Source organism: Leptodactylus fuscus, chromosome 4 (genome assembly GCF_031893055.1).
Source record: "Leptodactylus fuscus isolate aLepFus1 chromosome 4, aLepFus1.hap2, whole genome shotgun sequence".
NCBI lineage: Eukaryota > Metazoa > Chordata > Amphibia > Anura > Leptodactylidae > Leptodactylus > Leptodactylus fuscus.
The window spans coordinates 87637709-87659072 of NC_134268.1; the positions used below are offsets into that span (position 1 = coordinate 87637709).

At 47.0% G+C, this 21364-nt stretch overlaps 1 protein-coding gene across 2 annotated transcripts in view; it reads left to right on the plus strand.

The window, feature by feature from the left end:
• Positions 1-14420: 14420 nt before the first annotated feature.
• Positions 14421-21364, plus strand: part of RIPK1 (receptor interacting serine/threonine kinase 1) — a 43198-nt gene continuing 36254 nt past the window's right edge. For both annotated transcript variants that reach the window (XM_075270749.1, XM_075270750.1), the window contains exons 1-3: positions 14421-14530; positions 18672-18873; positions 20272-20425. In XM_075270749.1, coding sequence (XP_075126850.1) covers positions 18695-18873; positions 20272-20425 — 333 coding nt within the window. In that variant the 5' untranslated portion in view covers positions 14421-14530; positions 18672-18694. The remainder of the gene's footprint in view (positions 14531-18671; positions 18874-20271; positions 20426-21364) is intronic.

Genomic DNA, 21364 nt, shown 5'->3' on the forward strand with positions numbered 1-21364 from the left:
ACAGCTCCTGCTTTAAAGCTGCGGCCGGCTTGCGTGTGTAGGCGCGATGTGATGACGTCATCGCGCCTACACACGCAAGCCGGGCCGGAGCTTTAAAGCAGGAGCTGAGCTCACAGCTCCTGCTTTAATTGCCTATGTATTCAGCTCATCGGCATCCGTCGGACGCCGATGAGCTGAAATCGGGACAGGCAAGTGCTGGGGCGGGCAAGTGTCGGGGGTCCCCCAGAGGCTCTGTGGGCCCCGGCACTTGCCCGACTATGCCGTGCGCTGACGCGGGCCCTGGGTGTCACTTACCGATCCCAGCCCAGCCAGGATACTAAGGAGTATTATACTGTGTGGGGGCTCTCATGAGAATATTATACTGTTACGGTCGATAAGAAGTATTATACTGTATTGAAGTTCTGGGTATCATATTATGCTGTGTGGAATTTTATAATGTGTAGGACACTGTGCAGCATTACATCATTACATACCATATAAAGCAATAAACTGTGGGGGGCTCAAAATTCCTGCTGGCAGCCCTGTGTACTATGTCTGCACAGCTCTCTCGATATAATATTGCATATGGCCATGTCATTCCTCATACAGTACTGTGCATGAACCGGCCATGGAACTATTGGGGCTCACACAGTACTATAGGGGGTGACTATACTGGAAACATACTCAGTAATCTGGATTTGTTAGCACATATGTAAAATTTCAGTGAAGTTGTTGTGTAGGCTATTTACAGTAAGTTGTTGGGTGGGCCCCCAGAACAAGTTCCTGGTGGTCCCTAGGCTCGTCTTATTCCAACACTGCTGACACAGCCAGGGAAAGCAAGGCACCAGTGCTGCCACCTTAACAACTCTATAATCTACCACCTGAGGAATAATCATAAGCTTACCCCTTTACTGATACAACAGTTATCTGACCCAAAAAAACAAAGTTGTCATGTCATAGCAAATTACCTAACTGAAATATCCTTATGATATCACATTAACTTTCCCTTACTAAACCTAGTGGAGTAGTGCTTCCCCTCTTCGAAGATATAAATTTACTTAAACTGTATTTCTGAGGTGAAAGCAAATGCAGTTTTACATGTTCTGAAAAAGTCTTGGTCAGCAGTTAAAATAAAGGAAGTACAGTAATTCTCCTGTCTGCATTGCAACATAGCGAAACTTAACAAAGAGTAGTTTATTTGTATGTCTAACATACATACATACATACATACATACATACATACATACATATGCCTTTCTAACATTTGTTGAACTTGCAGTTTCTATGGCCAAGTTTACATTTTGCAGTACGGTAAGTGGTTTTTTTTATGGAAAAAATGTACAGCAAAATGTTAACTTTGCCTTTAAAGTATCTATTGACAACCTGGTGTCATGTTGTATTGCATAACAATAAAATGCTCCCTCTTGGGACAACAATGAGAATGAAATTGAATAAAGGCCATGACATGGAGGTTGAAAAAAAAGAAAGACTGGGGATATGTTCTTTTTTTCATGAATAATTAAAACTGTCCATCTAAAAAACTGATATACGGTATCCTATATTTGTTCATTTTGATGATTAAAAAAACGAACATGTGATCAATTGTCCTTTATTGCACCAACTTTGCACTTGGGGTGTAACTGCGCCCCATAGCAAACTTTTGACTTGAAGGTAGGTTATGCTGATGTCATTATGCATTGCGACACCAGCCTGATATCACTAAAGAGGCCCGAAGACAGCAGGGAGTCCCACCTGAGCCCAGGAGAGGTAAGTAACACTGTTTTTTTATGTTTGCTCACCTTCCCTGGAACCACCAGGTGAACCTCACGAGATGGATCCTTGCCGTGTACCTGCAGCCTTACTTACCAATCCGCTCTTGCTCACTGCCGCCTCCACTTCCCCTTCTGCCCTCCACAGAGTCCCATGCATTCCGTGCTGGACCCCCTGGAGGGTAGAAGGGGAAGCAGATGCTGCCCTGAGCAATAACGGGTAAGTAAATAGGGCCTGATACCTGCTACACAGAAAAAAAATATCAGTTTTTCACAGACATTTGGCAAAGGACAAATAGCACAGTCAGGTGAATAAAGCTATGTGAGTTTATTTACACAGTAAGAATAAGATATTTATATTGTTTGGCTATGGTTTCAGATGCAGTTGTAGTTTTAACTTCTGAATTTTTTCTTTACCTTGTTCCACCTGTATAAAACCTCAACCTCATCAAAAACCAACATCAACAACATGTGACTACATTCTATATCGTATCATTAATGAGTGATTGCCAGGTGGGAAGAGGGGTTTGGGCACAGCATTCTTGACAGTTATGAAATATACTACAACGAGAATAAGTGATTTATGCAAATGTTTACATTATTTTTTGATATTGCAGATTTTTCTGCAGTTTTTTGAGCCAAATGTTCTATGCATCACCAGAAGCCAGCTGCAGACAGCAATGGTGGTGATAGTGTATGGTCTACATCAAAGCACATGTTTGAAAAGCAATAGGAATTCAAGCATTGTTTGAGCTTGAGATTGCTGCATTCGTGCTCTAATACAGAATTACTAACACACAGACAGGACAGTTAACCCAGTTATTACCAATAATCTAATTCTGTATAAGTCTGTTGTGCAATAGAGCAGTTTCATCTGTATACAAAGTCTTTAAAAAACTTTTTCAACCTTGTCCCGCCAGTGATATTTTTCAATTTTCATTTTGACTCCCTTCCTTCCAGCCCCATAACCTTTTTTATTTTTCTGCTTATACAGCCATATGTGGACTTAATGTGTGCAAGACAAATTGTTCTTCATAATGGTACCATTTATTATTATATACAATGTACTGGGAAGCTGGAATAAAATTAGCATTGGGTGTTAATGGAGAAGTGCATTTGTGCATATCTTACCATCCACTACAGTTTTGAACTTGAGACTACCATCATTTTATCTCCTAAATAAATTTGACTTACATCTATTTAGCATATCATTAGTTATGCAGATTCTTGTCATGCAACTGCAATTGTTACTGTTTTGCTCCTGGTGGTGGAAAAGTTTTTTTTCTTCTTGTATACTACAAATTACAACCTAGTTCAGTGTGCTATTAGGTTGGTTCACAAGTGAAAGATCCCTGCTTCAAATCGAGGATCAGCCATGAAGATTTCCCAAGAAAAGAGAAACATCATACAGCTCATCCAAGTCTCTTGGCCAAAAAAATTGCCAAACTGCATCATATAAAAAGCATATGTGTCTGAAAAAAACACAGGCAAGAACCTAAGGGTAATTTTATAACCATTTTAAATGTTAAAATGTATAAAAGTGAGTGGCAGCGCAGTGTATGGTTGTTCCACTACTTACCATCCATTTTTCCATAGACATACATGTCACTTTCACTTTGACATAACTTTGACAGTGTTTGCCTTAGAGAGCTGGAAACTGGTTATATTGGTTCCAAGAAACCCTGAGAGTGTCCTACGCTAAGTTTTAAGCCATGTTAAGGTGTTCGGCACTGAACTTGTTTGATCCGAAACAAATATTGGATCTGAACCACCCAAACATGAAACAAATCTTGAGAGGTTTGCCCTATTCATTTAGACATCTGTAAAACGATTCTCATATGTCCCTGGCAAAGATCCTGGCAACAAGAATCGAAGGCCCATCCAGAAAGGCCGGACCCGGGGCGAAGTATAGGGGGAGGCCGACATGACAGGGCAGAGGGGTCAGCGTAAGGTGGTCGTCAGGTAAGGGAGGGGGAGCGGCTGGCCAGCGGCAGGAGTCGCTAGGGGGAGGTGATAAAGCCCCCTGCGGCTTCCGCCGGTGGTCAGTCGCATAGCGGAGGAGCAGAGGTGAGGGACCCGTCTTACTTCCTGAATGGCCGACTTGGATTCCCTCCTCACGCAGCTTCGTGCTGCCGCCCGGGATGCCGACCCTCTTTGGCTGCAGGCGCAGCTGCAGGGGATTGTGCCTGTGATCTCCAGCGCTGGGGCAGCCGGCACCTCCGTACAGGGTGAAGATCCGGCTGCCTCCTCTCCTCCTGCTTCTACTCCGGTGGGCGGAGCCTCGTCCCGGCGGCAGCGTCGGACGCGGCCGCCCGAACGTTTGAGCCGGAGACGCCAGCGCCCAGGTCCCGACGTCGGCTCCGGAGCCCATCCAGGGGCCCTCCAGGCCGGCGGGCGCGCCCTTCTGCTGGGGGCAGCAGCACCCGGCCTGGGAGGCATCCACTTGAGCGGTCGGGACCAGCGGAGGAAAGGGGGCGGAGCCTGCGGTCTGAGCAGTCCTTCCCCTTCCCCTCCTTGACTCCGCCCCTTTCGGCTTCCCTGGTGACGGTGGCCCCGCCTGGCGATGTTCCGGTCGGGGGGGCCTCCCTGTCTTCAAGTGACCTGCGGCATCCGGATACGGCGGCGCGCCACGGTGTGGGCGTGGCTGGAACTTCTGCTGTGCCTGTGGACGGGCGGGCTCTCCATGGCGGACGTCCTGCTGGGCGTTCCTCTTCTTCGGTGACTCCTCGTCTGGATTGTCCCTCCTGTGCGGGCTGCGGTGGCAGGGCAGCGCCTCTGGTGGATGGTCGTGGTGCTGCAGCGGACGACGTCGTGCCTCCTTCGCAACGGGTGGATTCCGGATCGGCGGCTGGCGGGACCACAGCTCCTGAGCAGCCTGGTGAGTGTTTGTCCATGTCTTGTTCTGTCCCGGCGATTTTTAGGTCTCAGGGGTGTGGGGAGGGGCGTGACAGGCCGACGGGGGGGGGATGGCGTGGTGGCGTCGGGTTCGGATGATGGGTTGCGTATGGAGTTACGGGAGTTGTTGGGTGGTTTGCGGGAAGTGTTGTCTCGGTCAGGCGGGCGTGAGGGGGCCAGTGGGTCCCCAGTGTCGGCCTGGGTGGGGGGCTCCCCGCCCCCTCCTGCCTTTGTGCTGCCCTCCGATGGCGTGGTTCGTAGGGGTTCGGGGGTGGCGGTGTCTGTCCAGACGGAAGGGGAGGGGGATGGTATTCGTTTAGACGATCGGGCCCGGGGGGAGGTGTACCTTTGCTATGAGGGCGCTTTGGGGGCTCATTTGAAAAAGGAGGTTAAGGAAAAAATATGGCGTGATGAATACGTCGAGATTTTTTCCTTGCTTCCGTTGGCAAAGTTTAATTTGGATAAGGGGAAGCGGGATGAGTTTAAAAAGGAGGAGGAGGAGAAGCGGCGTTGGCGCTTAATTCCGCAGACCTTCACTAATTGGATGCAAGCCTTCGCTATTTTGGCTAGCGTGGTGGGGGAGAAGGCGCCGGAAAATTGCTCCGGCCTCTTCTGTTATCAGGATGCTATTGGGGAGGCGTATCAGGTTTATGGGGGTCAGACGTGGCTGCGATATGACGAACAGTTCCGTCAGAGGAAAGCTGTTCGCCCTTCTATCCGGTGGGACCAGAAGGACATCGGGCTGTGGCTTAGAGTCATGGCTCCGGCGCGGTTAGGCCAGTCCTTTCAAGGGGGGGCCGGATCTTCCGGCCAAGCTAGTCAGGGTGCCACGGGACAGAGTGCGGGGGGTAAAGCGGGACAATGTTGGCAATTTAACGAGGGCCACTGTAAGTTTGGCGCGTCCTGCAAATTCAAGCACGCCTGCTCGGTGTGCGGTGGAACCTCGCACGGAGCCTCCCGTTGTTTTAAAAAGGGGAAGGGTAAGCAGTCCGGTGGGGGTTCTGGCCATGGGGCAGACTCCGGTGAAGCTGGTAGAGATGGAGCCCTTTCTAAGTCGGTATCCTAACCGCCTTGGGGCTCAATTGTTGAGAGAGGGTTTTAGTCAAGGTTTCCGGATACTGTCCTCGGCTCGAGGGGCTTCGTTGTCCAAGCGGAATTTGGCTTCTGCTTACCAGAACCCGAAGGTTGTACGGGAAAAGCTGGACAAGGAGGTGTCTCTCGGGCGGATGGCGGGTCCTTTCCAGTCCCCTCCATTGGTTGATTTGATTGTTTCCCCATTGGGGGTTGTTCCCAAAAAGGAACCTAACAAGTTTAGGATGATACATCATTTATCGCACCCCAAAGGGGGGTCGGTAAATGATGGGATCGCGCCCGAATTGAGTTCTGTTGTTTATACCTCCTTTGACGCAGCGGTGCAGTGGGTCCAACGGTATGGTCGTGGAGCGTTAATGGCCAAGACGGATATCGAGGCGGCTTTTCGTCTCCTCCCAGTGCATCCTGAGAGCCTTCGGCTTTTGGGGTGTTTTTGGGAGGGGTCGTATTTTGTTGATCGGTGCCTCCCTATGGGGTGCTCGATCTCATGTGCCTATTTTGAGGCTTTTAGCTCATTCTTGGAGTGGGTGGTGCGGGACCTGGCGGGTGTCGGGTCCGTCATTCACTACTTGGATGACTTCTTGTGCCTCGGCCCTGCTGCCTCGTCTGTCTGCTTGGCTTTGCTCCGGACTTTTGAGTGGGTGGCGGCGCGGTTTGGGGTCCCTTTGGCGCCGGAAAAAACTGAGGGTCCGACCACGTGTTTGAGTTTCCTGGGGATCACGATTGATTCCGAGCGCATGGAATGCCGCCTGCCGGAGGACAAGCTTTTGGCCCTTCGGCGGGAGGTGGATCGTGCTGCTGGTTTGCGGAAGATTACTCTGCGGGATTTGCAATCCCTCTTGGGTAAGCTCAATTTTGCGTGTCGGATAATGCCCATGGGGCGGGTTTTCTGCCGGCGGTTGGCAGGGGCTACGTCTGGGGTATCGTCCCCTCGGCATTTTTTGCGGTTGACGAGGGATCACAGGAATGATCTTGAGGTGTGGGCCAGATTTTTACGTGATTACAACGGCCGCTCCTTAGTTATGTCACCTGTGGCTGATGTTTTTGATTGGGACCTGTACACTGATGCTTCGGGGGCGGTTGGTTTTGGGGCTTACTGTCAGGGCCAATGGTGTGCGGGTCGGTGGCTGGTGGAGTGGGTTGAGGCTGGTCCGGTGCGCAATCTGTGTTTGCTGGAACTGTTCCCCATCGTGGTGGCGTTGGAGATTTGGGGGGACCGTTTCAGCAACAAGAAGGTGCGTTTCCATTGCGACAACCAGTCCGTGGTTTGTGCGATTAATGCTTTGACGGCCTCCTCCCCTCCAGTGGTTCGCTTGCTGCGGCAATTGGTCCTTCGTTGTTTGTCCTTGAATGCATGGGTGGTGGCTGTTCATGTCCCTGGTGTTTCTAATGTCATTGCCGATTCTCTCTCTCGGTTTCAGTGGGAGCGGTTTCGGCAAGTGGCGCCCGAGGCGGACGACAGGGGTTTGCCGTGTCCGGATCACCTGTGGAGCGTGGTCTTGCCGCTGCGGATGAGCTGATTCGGTCTTCTTTGGCGGTTGGTACCAGGGCTGCGTATGAGTCTGCATGGCGGGAGTTTGAATTGGTTTTACATGAGTTGGGGGGGGGGAGTCTGTTGACCTGAGACGTTCTGCGGTGTTAGTGCTGGTGGGTCGTGGGGCTTTAGAGGGTTGGTCGGTGTCTAGGGTTAATCGGATGGTGGCGGGGTTGGCTTTTGGTTTCCGTTTTAGGGGTTGGGTTGATGTGACGAAGGATTTCCTGGTGGGTCAGGCGTTGAGGGGTTTTCGGAGGGGGAGGTCCCGTCTGGACGGGAGGCGTCCGGTTTCTTTTCAGCTGCTAGAGCGTTTGGGTGTGATATTGGCGTCTGTGTGTTCTTCTCCGGGGGAGGTCTTACTGTTTCGTTTAGCCTTTTCATGGGCCTTTTTCGGGGCTTTCAGGGTGGGGGAACTGGTGTCGCCGTCGAAATCGAGGGGCGGTGGGGTATTGTTTCAGGACGTCGTGGGGGGTGAGCTGGAAGTGGAGTTTTTGGTTCGTCGCTCTAAGACGGATCAGTTTGGTAGGGGGCGGAGGGTTCGTCTTTTTCGGGTTGCAGGGTCGGAGATGTGCCCGGTTCGTTGTTTCAGGGAGTTCTTGGGGTGCCGCGGTGTGGTTGGTGGCCCCCTTTTGTGTCATGGGGACGGGACTTATTTGTCCCGTTTCCAGTTCACATGGGTTTTTCGTCGGTGTCTGGAGTTTTTGGGTTTGGACCCCTTGAGTTATGCTCCGCATTCGTTCCGCATCGGTGCGGCTACGGAAGCGGTGGTGTCCGGTTTGGGTACGGATGTGGTGCGCCGGATTGGTTGGTGGGCGTCGGGTCGTTTCCTTTCGTATGTTCGTCCTCATTTGTTGTAGGGTTTTCGAAGGGGGTGGCGGCAGGTTGGGGCGGCTTGGTGGCCGGTTGATGGTGCTGGGGTTTGTTTTGGGGACGGGGGCGGGGTTCGATGACTTTGTTTGATTGTTTTTGTTCTTCTCCTAGGTCGTCCCCCGCATTTGGTTTGGATTATGGGGCATTCGTATGTCCACTGGGGGCGGAGCGTGCCTCTGTCAGGCCTCACGGACGTCAGCTTGGGCTCCCCAGGTCGGTGGCTGTGGTGCGTTGGTTGGGGTTTCGGGGTATGTTGTGGGGTCGTTTATTGCGGGAGTTTAATAAATTTTCGAGGCTTGACCGGCACCCTGATGTGTTAGTTTTGCATTTGGGTGGTAATGATCTCGGTTCTCGCCCTTCTAGGGAGCTGGTCCGGGACATTAAGCATGATTTGATGCGTCTATGGTTGCAATGTCCGGGGTTGGTAGTGGTGTGGTCGGACATTGTCCCTCGCCACACTTGGAGGGGTGCTCGGTCGGTCCCTAAGATTAATCGGGCTAGGTCGAAGGCTAATCGTTCGGTTGGGGCATTTGTGATTAAGCATGGGGGGTTGTGGTGCGGCATCGGGAGTTGGAAGATCTGCAGGGTGGGTTTTGGCTAGCTGATGGGGTGCACCTGAACGCTGTGGGCATTGATTTGTGGTCCTTGGGCATTCAGGGGGGTGTGGAACGTGCATTGTCTTTGGTGGGGGGGTCGCAGCCTTGAGGGGGTCAAGGGCTGCGCCCGGTGGCGGGGTGGGAGGTCCTTGGAGTTGCAAAAAACCTTGGGGGTGGGGAAATACACATGGGGTGTATTTCTCCCCAGTTATGTAATTACTGCATATGAGTGGTCTGGCTGCCTCTGGACTCCTGCTGGGTGGCGTCCCGGGGAGTGATTTGCGCTTGGTACTGCCATCAGTTTATGGTGCCCCCATGCCTGTGGTTGCGGCTGGGGGTAACTTGTTTATGATGGTCAGTCTGGCGGTCAGATCTTTAGCTCCAAGGGCTTTCCTCCCTCTTTGTTACTTGCACTATTATTTATATTTTAGTTAGATAAGAGAAGTGGGGTATGGGTAGTTAGTTACTCAGAAAGGATGTTTCAATAAAGAAATGTTGAAATTTGATGTTTGTATTTTATGTAATAAAACGGCTGCTGTGGCCAATTTATCCAACCTCTCTTGTTTGTTTTTTATTTAGGTAAGAAGCAGGGGGAAGGTGGGGGTGAGAGGGATGGGGTTGGGGTTGCAGCAGTGGTAAGTATGAAGATCAGGAAGGACAGCGGACATCCTCAGTGCCATTGTCATGGTTACTAGCCTGGGCCAGGACAACTAGTTTTCTTGTATATGATCCTTTACACTGAGAAGACCTTTGATAAGATCCCCTGGTGTTACCTGTCACTTTGAAAGATCAAAATTTTGATGTCATATTTCTGAAATATGCTTCTCTGTACTCATGAGTGAATACCATGATCATGGTTGATGACAAGATTACACCTTCTTTAGATTTTTTTTTAATCAAAGTACTGAGCAGGGTTGCCTGTTATCCCCATTCCTTTTTAAGTTGCCTATATATTCCCTTCTCTACCACCTCACTACTGCCATTTGCATGGGTTGTGAGGAGAATCATGTTGCAGCAAATGCAGATGACTTAATGGTAACCAATCCCAAACATGGGGAGGGGGGGGGTAGTTTACTCTTTGGGGGACAGGTGAAGCCAGCAACATCGCTATGTGCCTGCCCTGCATGAAGCAAGCAGCGGCAGAAGCGATGCTGCTATTCCGGGGCAGGGGGGCGGAGGAGCGGAATAACAGCATCGCTTCTGCCGCTGCTTGCTTCATGCAGGGCAGGCACATAGCGATGTTGCTGGCTTCACTTGTGCCGGCGTCTAACTCCCCGGCATCCGCTATAATAGGCGGATGCTGGGGACTGTTAGACGCCGGCACAGGCACATCGCTATGCTTCTGCCCTGCATGAAGCCAGCAGCGGCAGAAGCGATGCTGTTCCGCTCCGGGGTCACATATGCAAAGCCAAGCGGCGAGATGCCGCCGGCCCTGCGTGCGCGCTCATACACCAGTCTAACCTTCACAATGCTAATACAGACCCGCAGGGTGTTGGGTCTGTATTCGCATTGTGAAGGGTAGACTGGTGTATGAGCGCGCACGCAGGGCCGGCGGCATCTCGCCGCTTGGCTTTGCATATGTGACCCCGCCCACCAATGACGAGACAAAGCCGGAAGACAGAAGATTTTAGAGGAACGAAGACGGGTAAGTATGCGACGTGGGAATACCCCTTTAAATCTGGATAAAACCAAAGTGCTATCACTATGGGGCCGAACCAAACCCTTATGGGAATCTGGTTTTACATTTGCATTGTGCATGTCTTCATTATCTTATCTGGAAGTATCGAATACCATGGATCCCACTAACTTATACCAGATGAACATCCGCCCATTTATAACTTACTTGGAATCCACAGTTAATAGACGGAAACACCACACCTGTTATTTTTTGCGGAGGGCTAGTTTATTAAATATATGTTAATTTCCCTAACTCCTATAGCATTTCATCTTCCCTACACAACTGCAGTGAAATGAGGGGGCTAAATTTCCCTTCTATCATAATACAATACTGGATATTTAACAAAAGTATTGTAAGCATGATATCTGAATTGGCTAACCAGATAAAAATTACATTTGCAGGCTTTCAAAGCAGAGAGGCTCCTTCTTCAAGCACTTACACATGAATGACTGGGAACAACATGAAACACAAAGAGAGTTCATGAGGTGATACATTACACTAGGTTCACACTGGTGTTCAGGATTCTGTCCTTTCGGTCAGCTTAGAAAGTGGTTACCCGCAGTATAGACTATAATGAGGTCCGCCGGGTTTCCTTGCTTGCAAGACCTTTCTTTCTGCCTATTTTAAGCGGAATGGGGGATGGAGTGACTCAAACGCTAGTGTGTGAACCTCGCTATAGTGAGATAAGACAGAGTAATAAAACTGAGTTTATAAGGGTGAGGACTTGAGTGTTCAGGAATCTGGAGTCAGTCTAATAGAGGGGAAATATAATTTGGCGGAACTTCTGCAGGTGGTCAGGAACTGGCTGCGTAACACTTCTGTTTATACGAACATACCACTGTGCGTGCCTCCCAAATTTATTACTTCAACGATATGAAATCCTACCCTCTTAACAAGAAGAAACCCTTTGCAGTCTTCCACTTGGAAGGCCTGGAACAAAATCCTGAAAACTTTCAGAGTGCATGGTTCTTACTCCCTGTTTTTATCATTCATTAAGAATCCTCAATTTCAAGACAGCCAGATCCATTGTGTGTTTGGGGAGTGGGCAAGGGCAGGTCTTCGCTCCATGGGGAACACCCTCCACTCATCTGATAAAATATCCCTTAACAATCCCAAAACTTAAAGGGGTTGCCAGTGTCTTCCGCAGTTCCGTTGAATGGCTTCAGCAGTTATGTGACCGTCGGAATAGCCTTGCCCACAATACTGTGTGAGTGGCCATTTTCTCGTGGCCTGTGGGCATGTGCAGTCTGCTCTGCCCGAGGCCTAGAAGTCTGAAACAAGTGCCGAAGAAGAGGATGAAGAGGACGTTGCTGACGAAGATGGAGGCGGCACTAGAGAGAGTTCTCTCGCAGCACTTGGCATGAGCAGAGCTAGCCGTACATGCGAGCACATCCCATTCACTTCAATGGGAGCGCTCGTAGTGAAAAAAGCAGCCCATTCATTTCAATGGGGAGCGCTCATATGCCGGCTCCCATTGAAATGAATGGGAACTGCTTTATACGCGCTGATTCTGAACGTGTTTTAACGTTCAGAATCAGGCAGCGTATCAGTAGTGTGAACTTACCCTAAGACATATTCTAGCGAATCCCATCCAAATATAGTGGGAGAATACGCACAGCGGATACGCAGCATGTCAATTATACCAACGGAAACGCCAGCGGTATATTTGAAGCAGAAAGTCTGTAGAGGAAACCTCTGTGGGCTTTCTGTGAAAAGCGCTGCAGGAAAAGTCACGATGTATTACCAAACTTTTTTGCTGCAGCCTGCTTCGTGGGGCTCTAGCCTAAGGGTGCATTCACACTACGGAACGCCAGCGTGTATCAGAGCCGTACACGCCGGCGTTACAGCAGGGCTGCCGGACACTTCCCATTCATTTCTATGGGAGCTGGCATGCGAGCGCTCCCCATAGAAATGAATGGACTGCTTTTTTCCATTCATTTCTATGGGGAGCGCTCGCATGCCGGCTCCCATAGAAATGAATGGGAAGTGTCCGGCAGCCCTGCTGTAACGCCGGCGTGTACGGCTCTGATACACGCTGGCGTTCCGTAGTGTGAATGCACCCTAAGACTAATGCAGCATTTTTTGTTGCAGATTTTGCTGAAGTATTTTGAGCCAAAGTCAGAAGTGGCTTTAAAAAGGAATAGAAAATGTGAAAAAGGACTTAGATATTTCCCTTCTGTTAATGCACTCCTGACTTTGGCTCAAAAAAACGCTGAAAAATCTGCAACAAAAAAAGCTGTGTTTCTGCAATGTGGGGTCTCAACCTTGAACATACAGAGGTAGTTTGTAGAGATGAGTGAACACTGTTTGGATCAGCCGATCCGAACAGCACACTCCCATAGAAATGAATGGAAGCACCTGTGACGCTGACTTTGCCGGTGGCCGGCGTCACAGGTGCTTCCATTCATTTCTATGGGAGCGTGCTGTTCAGATCGGCTAATCCGAACAGTGTTCGCTCATCTCTAGTAGTTTGCAATTACTACACAATCACAATGAAGTCCTTTTGTGACCTTTTTCAATGGGTTACAAAATCCACAGGTCACATGAATGTAAAATCACAGCTGCATGGACCATGAATAATAATGATAAAACATTAAAAGGACATATGAATAAAGGGTTATTCCAGTTCATTTTCATTAATGACCTTTCCGTCATCAATAAACTATCAGAGCGGGCCCAAGGCCTGAGACCCCTGCTATTCAGCTATCTGAAGGGGCTACGATGCTTGTGCCAGTGTAGCGACTCTTTCTGATCAAATCATCTGTGTAAGATGTCATCTTTTACCTGAAAAGTAAATAAACAGAAGAAAAATTATGATGGAATCAGAGCAACAGACTGAAATCAACTGAGGTAACCATAGCCTAAGCTTAGGGTCACAATATTGCTATTTTGTCCGTTGTTCCTATCCATCATAGAATTTTGTGATGTTTAAAAAAACTAAACAAAAAAAAAACAAAAACGGGAGAAAGTGAATTACATTACAGTAAATGCTCAGGGATTCAGGCAAAATATGTGCCTTCCGCGTTTTTTATTCTGTTCATTTTTTGGGCTCATTCATTTACACGACAGGATTCCACGACTATATACTAGCCATTGTATTCACAGCCACAAAGACGTTAATGGATCTATTTACAAGATCCTTGTTTTAACAGTGCGTTCCTTCAATAGACTCATGCAGGGGCGTAATGATCGTGGTCACAGAGAGTGCGACCGCGACCGGGCATGGCAAGGTAAAGGGCACGCAGCCAGCTGGAGTTGGCCGGGGCCTGGTACCACTATGACAGCGGTCAGGTAAAGCCCGGATAAAAGTTTGCACCCAGGCCCACAAGATACTTGTTACACCACTGGACTCTTGTCTATGCGGGATCAACAGACAAAATAGAGGTATTGTGAACTAAGCCTTAGGCTGGTCTTACACGACCGTATTGAATGTACGGTCCGCAAGTTGCTGATCAGCAACACTAGTTGCTGATCGGCAACATAGGCTCCGCAGATGTCCATGTCCTGCCGCACTCGCCCATAGAGTTATATGGGCAAGTCTATGCAGTGCCGCAATTCACGGCCATTACAGACATGTGCTATAAATTGCGGACCACGTTTGCAGCCGGGCCACACCACGGATAAAATATCCGGTGATGTAAGAGGCCACATTTTACAGTCGTGTAAAACCAGCCTTATTTTGCCAGTTTGTTTTTTTGTGGCAGAATTTAGTTGTATTTTTTGGAGAGTAATCTCTAATCTCCCTTATGTCTACGGTCACTTCAAGTCTAAAAACTTATACATCAGTGTGAAGCAGATTGTGAAGTGCTCGGAGCATACTGCTGTACCGCAGTCCCTAAGACTGACAGGACAACACGGGAATTCCCAGTCACTCCGCACAGTGTGACGTGGGGCCGAGTAGTGTCGGGACAGGGCGGTATAGGGAAGGGGCGGCGCACTGAAACTCATTCTCTACCACCAGGAAGCGGTAACAAGTAGCTTCTGAGGAGGACGTTGGGACTCCCTGTTCTGGAGCCTGCTCGGAGTCCCATGTCACCAGTGAGTGTGTGTAGAAGACACTGCGGATACAAGGAGACACTTCCTGCAGCGCACGGCGAATGTGACGTGTATATGACAGGTAGAGGGGCTTTATGGGCGCAGTATACAGCTATGAGACGGGTGGGGGGCGGGAGGAGTACGAGCTGGCAGATGAGAGGGGCACTATGTACAATGACTATACTTGTGTTAGTTAGGTCTCCCCATTTACGTTCTCAGAAGTTTAGAAGTGCTTAGAGATACTTACGAAACTGAAAGTGAAACCATGACCTACTTGCTTATGTGCAATGTATATGTGTAACCTATAGAAGTGTCTAGGCCAAGTGACCCGGAAAAGCGCAGAGAGACAGTCAGTGCACGATCTACTCATTGGCAACCATGGCTGGATAAGATCCCCGGGTACAGCCTGGCATTAACTACTGCACCATCCGACCACTGTACAGTCTCTGCCACATTGACATGCCCTGTAATCTTACCACCTGCTTTTAACCCTTTCACTGCCAAGGGAGTTTGCCCATTTTATACCCCTGCTATCCAGGACAGTTTTCACATTTTCGATACATACAGATAATATGTCATCTCCATGTTATACACACAGCTTAACAAAATATTGTTGACTCCGCCCATTCTCAATAATTTTTCATGTGCCCGCTCACAGTATAATCCTCCTACAGTCACCTGTAAATTATATGTCCCCCTCCATCTCTCCTCCAGTTTCATATACCCCCTTAATCTTTCCCTAGTTTCATGTCCCCCCATCTGTGTCCCCAGCTTCATGTCCACCCATCTCTGTTCCCACTTTCATGTCCCCCTCCATCTCTGCCTCCAGTTTCATGTACCCCCATCTCTGCCCCAGTTTCATGTCCCCCGATCTCTGCCCAATTTTCATGCCGTTCTCCCCCCCCTTCATCTGCCCCAGTGTCATGTCATTCTTCCCCCCTTCATCTGCCCCAGTGTCATGCCGTTCTCCCCCCCTTTCATCTGCCCCTGTGTCATGCCGTCCCCCTGCAATGTTTAACACAAAAAAAACACTTATACTCACCTTCCAATGCTCCCTTGCCGCTCTCTCACTCAATAGTAGTAGGTGCAATGTGAGGTCATCACATCTCACCTACACATGCAGAAGCCGGAGCGCAGTGTTAAAGCAGGAGCTGAGCTGTGACAGCTCCTGCTTTAATCGCCTATGTATTCAACTCATCGGCGTCCTCTTGCAAATATAAATAATTTTGGTAATCTTAATAGTTGGTAGGAATTTGGGCGCATTCCTCCGGACAGGACTGGTGTAACTGAGCCATATTTGTAGTCCGCCTTGCTCGTACCTGCCCTTTTAGATTTGCCCATAAATTTTCAATAGGATTGAAATCAGAGCTTTGTGATGGCCACTCCAAAACATTGACTTTGTTATCCATTTTGTAACCAGTTTGGCAGTTGCTTCAAGTCTTTGTCCATTTGGAAGACACATTTGAGCCCAAACTTTAACTTTGGCTGATATCTTGAGATGTTGCTTCAGTATTGTCAAATAATGTTGTTTCCTCATGATGTCATTCATTTTGTGAAGTCCCTCCTTCAGCAAAACAACCACACAACATGATGCTGTCACCCCTGTGTTTCACAGTTGGGATGGTGTTCTCAGGCTTGCAAGTTTCTCCCCTTTTCCTACAAACTTAACGATGGTCATCATTATGGCCAAACATTTCAATTTTAGTTCCGTCAGACCACAGGATGTCTCCAAAAATTAAGGTCTTTGTTCCTGTGTTTCTTTTGGAGTAATGGCTTCTTTCTGGCAGAGTGGCCTTTCAGTCCATGTCAATACAGTACTCGTTTCACTGTGGATAATGACACACCCTTACCAGCTTCAGCCAGCATCTTCACGAGGTCTTTTGCTTTTGTTCTTGGGTTGATATGCACATTTCGTACCAAAGCCCGGTCTCTTGAACACAGAACCACTCTCCTTCCTGAGCGTTATGATGGCTTAACATTCCTATCTTCTTTGTACTTGTATATAATTGTCTGTACAAATGAACAAGGCAGCTTCAGATATCTGGAAATTGCACAAAAGGATGAACCAGATGTTACGATACTAGTTATTAGATCTGGAGTCCAATCGGTGAGGCAAACAGTACAGTACTTAAATAGTGAGAAATGCAGGAATACTACGTCAGGAGTCGCAGATACCGTGGTCAGACGTTTGCAGAGTTCGGTGCACAGTACAACAAGGGAGATTTTTGAAGGCATTGAAATAATATATTAATATATCCATAAATATATCCATAATATTCATATCTCCTGCGATGGCAGAGGATCCACCTCATTGCACCTCCTCATAAATCAAGCACATCCCCCGTGGTGACATCATTCCTTTAGTAATCAATATCTATGACTAGAGATGAGCGAGTACTATTCGAAACAGTAGTTTCGAATAGCACGCTCCCATAGGAATGAATGGGAGTGGTCAGCGCGCAGGGGGTTAAGCGGCAGGACACGGGCCCCGGCTGCATCCATTCATTCCTATGGGAGCGTACTATTTGAAACTACCGTTTCTAATAGTACTCGCTCATCTCTATCTATGACAGCTCCTAGATTTCAAGTGTAAGTAAACTTTCAAAGAACTTTTGATTTTTATAATATACCTTATTAACAAATTTTAGCTCCTTTCTGTGAAATCCTACAGTTCTTTATTATTTCTGTATTATGAATTGTGTACATATACATGAATTGAGACCAGTTGTGCAGTTCTAGCTATATTATTTCGAGATATATCACTGGTTGACTAAACAGTTGGGATTTGGATATTTATATGCAGATACATATAAATATCTGAGTACTAGTTGTATTTAGAGTCACATGAAAGATGAAAATCTCCTCTTTCAGATGACACCAGGATCACATTTCTGTGTTCGATAATTCCAGGGTAATAACTGTTTGAAATTACCCAACCATATCCTTAGGGTGCATTCACATGGAGGAAAATGGCGCTGAATTTGGTGTGGAATTTCAGCGCTGAAAAAAAAAGTCTGCCATTGACTTCAATGGGTTTCTTTTTCTGTTAGCAGAAAAAGGAACCCATTGAAGACAATGGGAGGCTTTTTTTTTCAGCACTGAAATTCAACACCAAATTCCTCACCGTTTTCCTCTGTGTGAATGGACCCCTATTTTTTCTTCATTACACACAAGCCAGTACACTGTACACAGTAAAAGCCATGTTACTCTCCATAGAGAAACAAGGGAAAAATAGAAATGCAGTATTTCACAGAAAGGAGCCACATAGTATTAATAAACTATTTGGCTCCCATAAAAATGAGTGGAAGCGGCTGGCACGCAGACTTTGCTAGCGGCCGTCCGTTTCCCCCCCCCCCCCCGCGTTCTGGCTACGTCTATTCATTTCTATGGGAGCGTGCTATTCGAAATGGCTGTTTTGAATAGTGTTCGCTCATCTCTAGTAGTTAATTAATTATTTATTTTTTCATACACTTATTTCTTTTTCTTTTCAACTTTTTTTTTTTTACTTTTTATTTATGTCCCACTAGGGGACCTGAACCAGTTCTCCACTGGATTGCTGGTTCAGCACTATAGACTGCGATACAAATGTATTGCAGTCTATAGAGGAAGTCACCCTATGCAGACGCATAGGCTGACTTCATCATTTCCCGACAGGATCATTCAGGTATGTTTGGGATGCAGGCAGTCTGAGGTCACTAGCTAGACCCCAAGCTGCAGAACCTACATATGGGTTCCCCCCACCCCTCAATGTTGCTATGGGGGAAGCCCAGGGGACAGTTTGGATATCATGTTTGACCGCAGCATCCAAGAGGTTAAAAAACCACATCAGAGCTCAGCTCTGATGTGGGGGTTAAGGAGCAGGGTGTTATCTGTTAGTTGGATGCCGCCCAATAGTTTAGGTTTAATTTAGAAACTCTAAGATCATGTTTCACCGCGGCATCTTAGGGGGTTAAACAGCGGGGATCAGTATTTATCACTGTCACCGCTATTGTAGCGGGAGCCTGGCTAATCAGACATAGTCGGACTCTCATGCTGATCGCTCTGCTTCTGTACCCGTGCGATCAACATCACGTACAAGCACGAGTGAATGCGGCAACTAACCATATTCCCTGATGTGCATGTATGTGAAATAGCGTTAAACCTTTGACAGTATCTTCAAAACTGTTTTCATAGCATTTGTCTTGAGGACATACATTTCTAAAAATGCCTATTGATTTTTCTAGGTGATTTTGACCATAGTTAGACCATGGAATCACAAGGACCAGGTTCAAACATGTCCCTGGATGACATCCGCATGAGTTCTACAGACCTGCTAGACAAGAGAGAAATTGATTGTGGAGGATTTGGCAAAGTGTTTTTATGCTGCCATCGGACACATGGGCTAGTGGCACTGAAAACTGTTTTTACAGGAAATAAAACTGTTTCGTAAGTAACATTTCAGTCACCCCTACCATGTTAATGTAGTTCTTGAACTACTATGAACAACTTCTTATTTTTCATTAATTTGCATATTCATTACCCAGAAATCTTAGCCAGGCATGCATGGTTTAATAACTCTCTGTACCTTCTCTCCCCACGAATCATTCGTGCGGGCAGTGCGCGGCAAGAACACGGACCCCATTATAGTCTATGGCGTCTGCGTGCTTTTACAGCACAAAGTCTGAAATTGCGCTTGTATTCCATTCGGTGGGTCTCCATGCAGACTCTTCCCGGACAGAATACAAAAGCAGATGTGAACAGGACATAAGGATCAGTCATAAATTGCCTGGAAAACTTCTTTAGGCTGAGGCCCTACATTGCAGAAACGCAGAATTTTTTTGTTGAAGTTCTTGCTGCAATATTTTGAGCCAAGTCATGAGTGGATTTAACAGGAAATCATTTTAAGTACTTTCTTTATAGTTTCCTTTTAGGCTTAGGCCCCATGGGCTGGAACCGCCGCGCTAAAGCGCTAACAATCGCGGCGTGAACGCATTACGGTTCTTCCCGCAGCGCTTTGAACAGATAATTCACAGAGTTTTCCTCCGTGGACTTTCTGTTACAATTATATCTATGGGAAAGCCGCTGGCGTTTCCGTAGATATAATTGACATGCTGCGATTTTCAAAACCGCAACGGTTTTCCGCAAAGTGGGCAAGGGATTTGCATTAATCCCATCCACTTTGCAAGCACTGTAAAACGCCGCGATTTTTCCTGCGGTGTTTCCGCTGCGGCCAAATTGCGGCGTTTCCGGCCCTTGGGGCCCCGGCCTTAAAGCCACTCCTGACCTTAGGCCAAAAACCTGCAGTAAAATCTTCTAAAAAAAATGCTACCTTTTCCCTATGTGGGGCCTTAACTTTAAGGCCTAATTCTGACAAGCATATAGAGTATTTGGGTTATGTGCAGTCTGTTTCTATATGGACAGCACACAGTAAAATAGACATGCGTGCAGCAATTGACACTAATGTTTTGATGAGATAGAATTTGATACCATTGAAGACAGTTGTCTACAACCTCCTAGTATAGCATAGTATAGTATAGTATGCATAGTATAGCAGCCATGGCATTTAAGGGGTTATGGGGTTATGGATGGAGGGGGCTCGCACATGGCGGCCAGGGGCCTAATGAAGGCTTCCAGGGCTGTCTGTATACGTTCCTATTAGACCATGCCAAAGTCATAAAATTATAGGTATTAGAATGCATTGCACAACATAGGGAGTGCAATGCATTATAAATATGATCAGAAAATCGCAAGTTAGTCTCTCAGGGGAATAACAAATATGAATAACCAGGTCCTTTCTTTTATTACTGTTTTGATTGTGATTTCACTTGTATTTCTGTATTACAGCTACAATAATAATCTCTATGAGGAGGGTAAAAAGATGTATAAACTCAACCATGAACGAATCGTAAAGTTGATTGGTATCATCTTGGAAGATTGTAACTATGCTTTGGTGATGGAGTATATGACGAAAGGAAATTTGTTACATGTTTTAAAACAGGTACAACACCATGTCATCAACTGTCTTTTTGATATAGACATTTATACCAACTGTTGTCACGATTCTCAACAATAATTCAATCTAATTATATATCCCATAATCATTAACCTAATAAAGGGGTTTTATCTATCATTAGAGTCCCTTTTTTAACGAAGAACACGTCAGAATAGCCTTAAGAAAGGCTATTCTTCTCTTACCTTTCTTTTTCTGATCCACACCGCCGTTCTTGAGAAATTTCTTATTTCCTCCATATACAGTCCTATGAAAAAGTTTGGGCACCCCTATTAATCTTAATCATTTTTTGTTCTAAATATTTTGGTGTTTGCAACAGCCATTTCAGTTTGATATATCTAATAACTGATGGACACAGTAATATTTCAGGATTGAAATGAGGTTTATTGTACTAACAGAAAATGTGCAATATGCATTAAACCAAAATTTGACCGGTGCAAAAGTATGGGCACCCTTATCATTTTATTGATTTGAATTCCCCTAACTACTTTTTACTGACTTACTGAAGCACAAAATTGGTTTTGTAACCTCAGTGAGCTTTGAACTTCATAGCCAGATGTATCCAATCATAAGAAAAGGTATTTAAGGTGGCCAATTGCAAGTTGATCTCCTATTTGAATCTCCTCTGAAGAGTGGCATCATGGGCTACTCAAAACAACTCTCAAATGATCTGAAAACAAAGATTGTTCAACATAGTTGTTCAGGGGAAGGATACAAAAAGTTGTCTCAGAGATTTAACCTGTCAGTTTCCACTGTGAGGAACATAGTAAGGAAATGGAAGACCACAGGGACAGTTCTTGTTAAGCCCAGAAGTGGCAGGCCAAGAAAAATATCAGAAAGGCAGAGAAGAAGAATGGTGAGAACAGTCAAGGACAATCCACAGACCACCTCCAAAGAGCTGCAGCATCATCTTGCTGCAGATGGTGT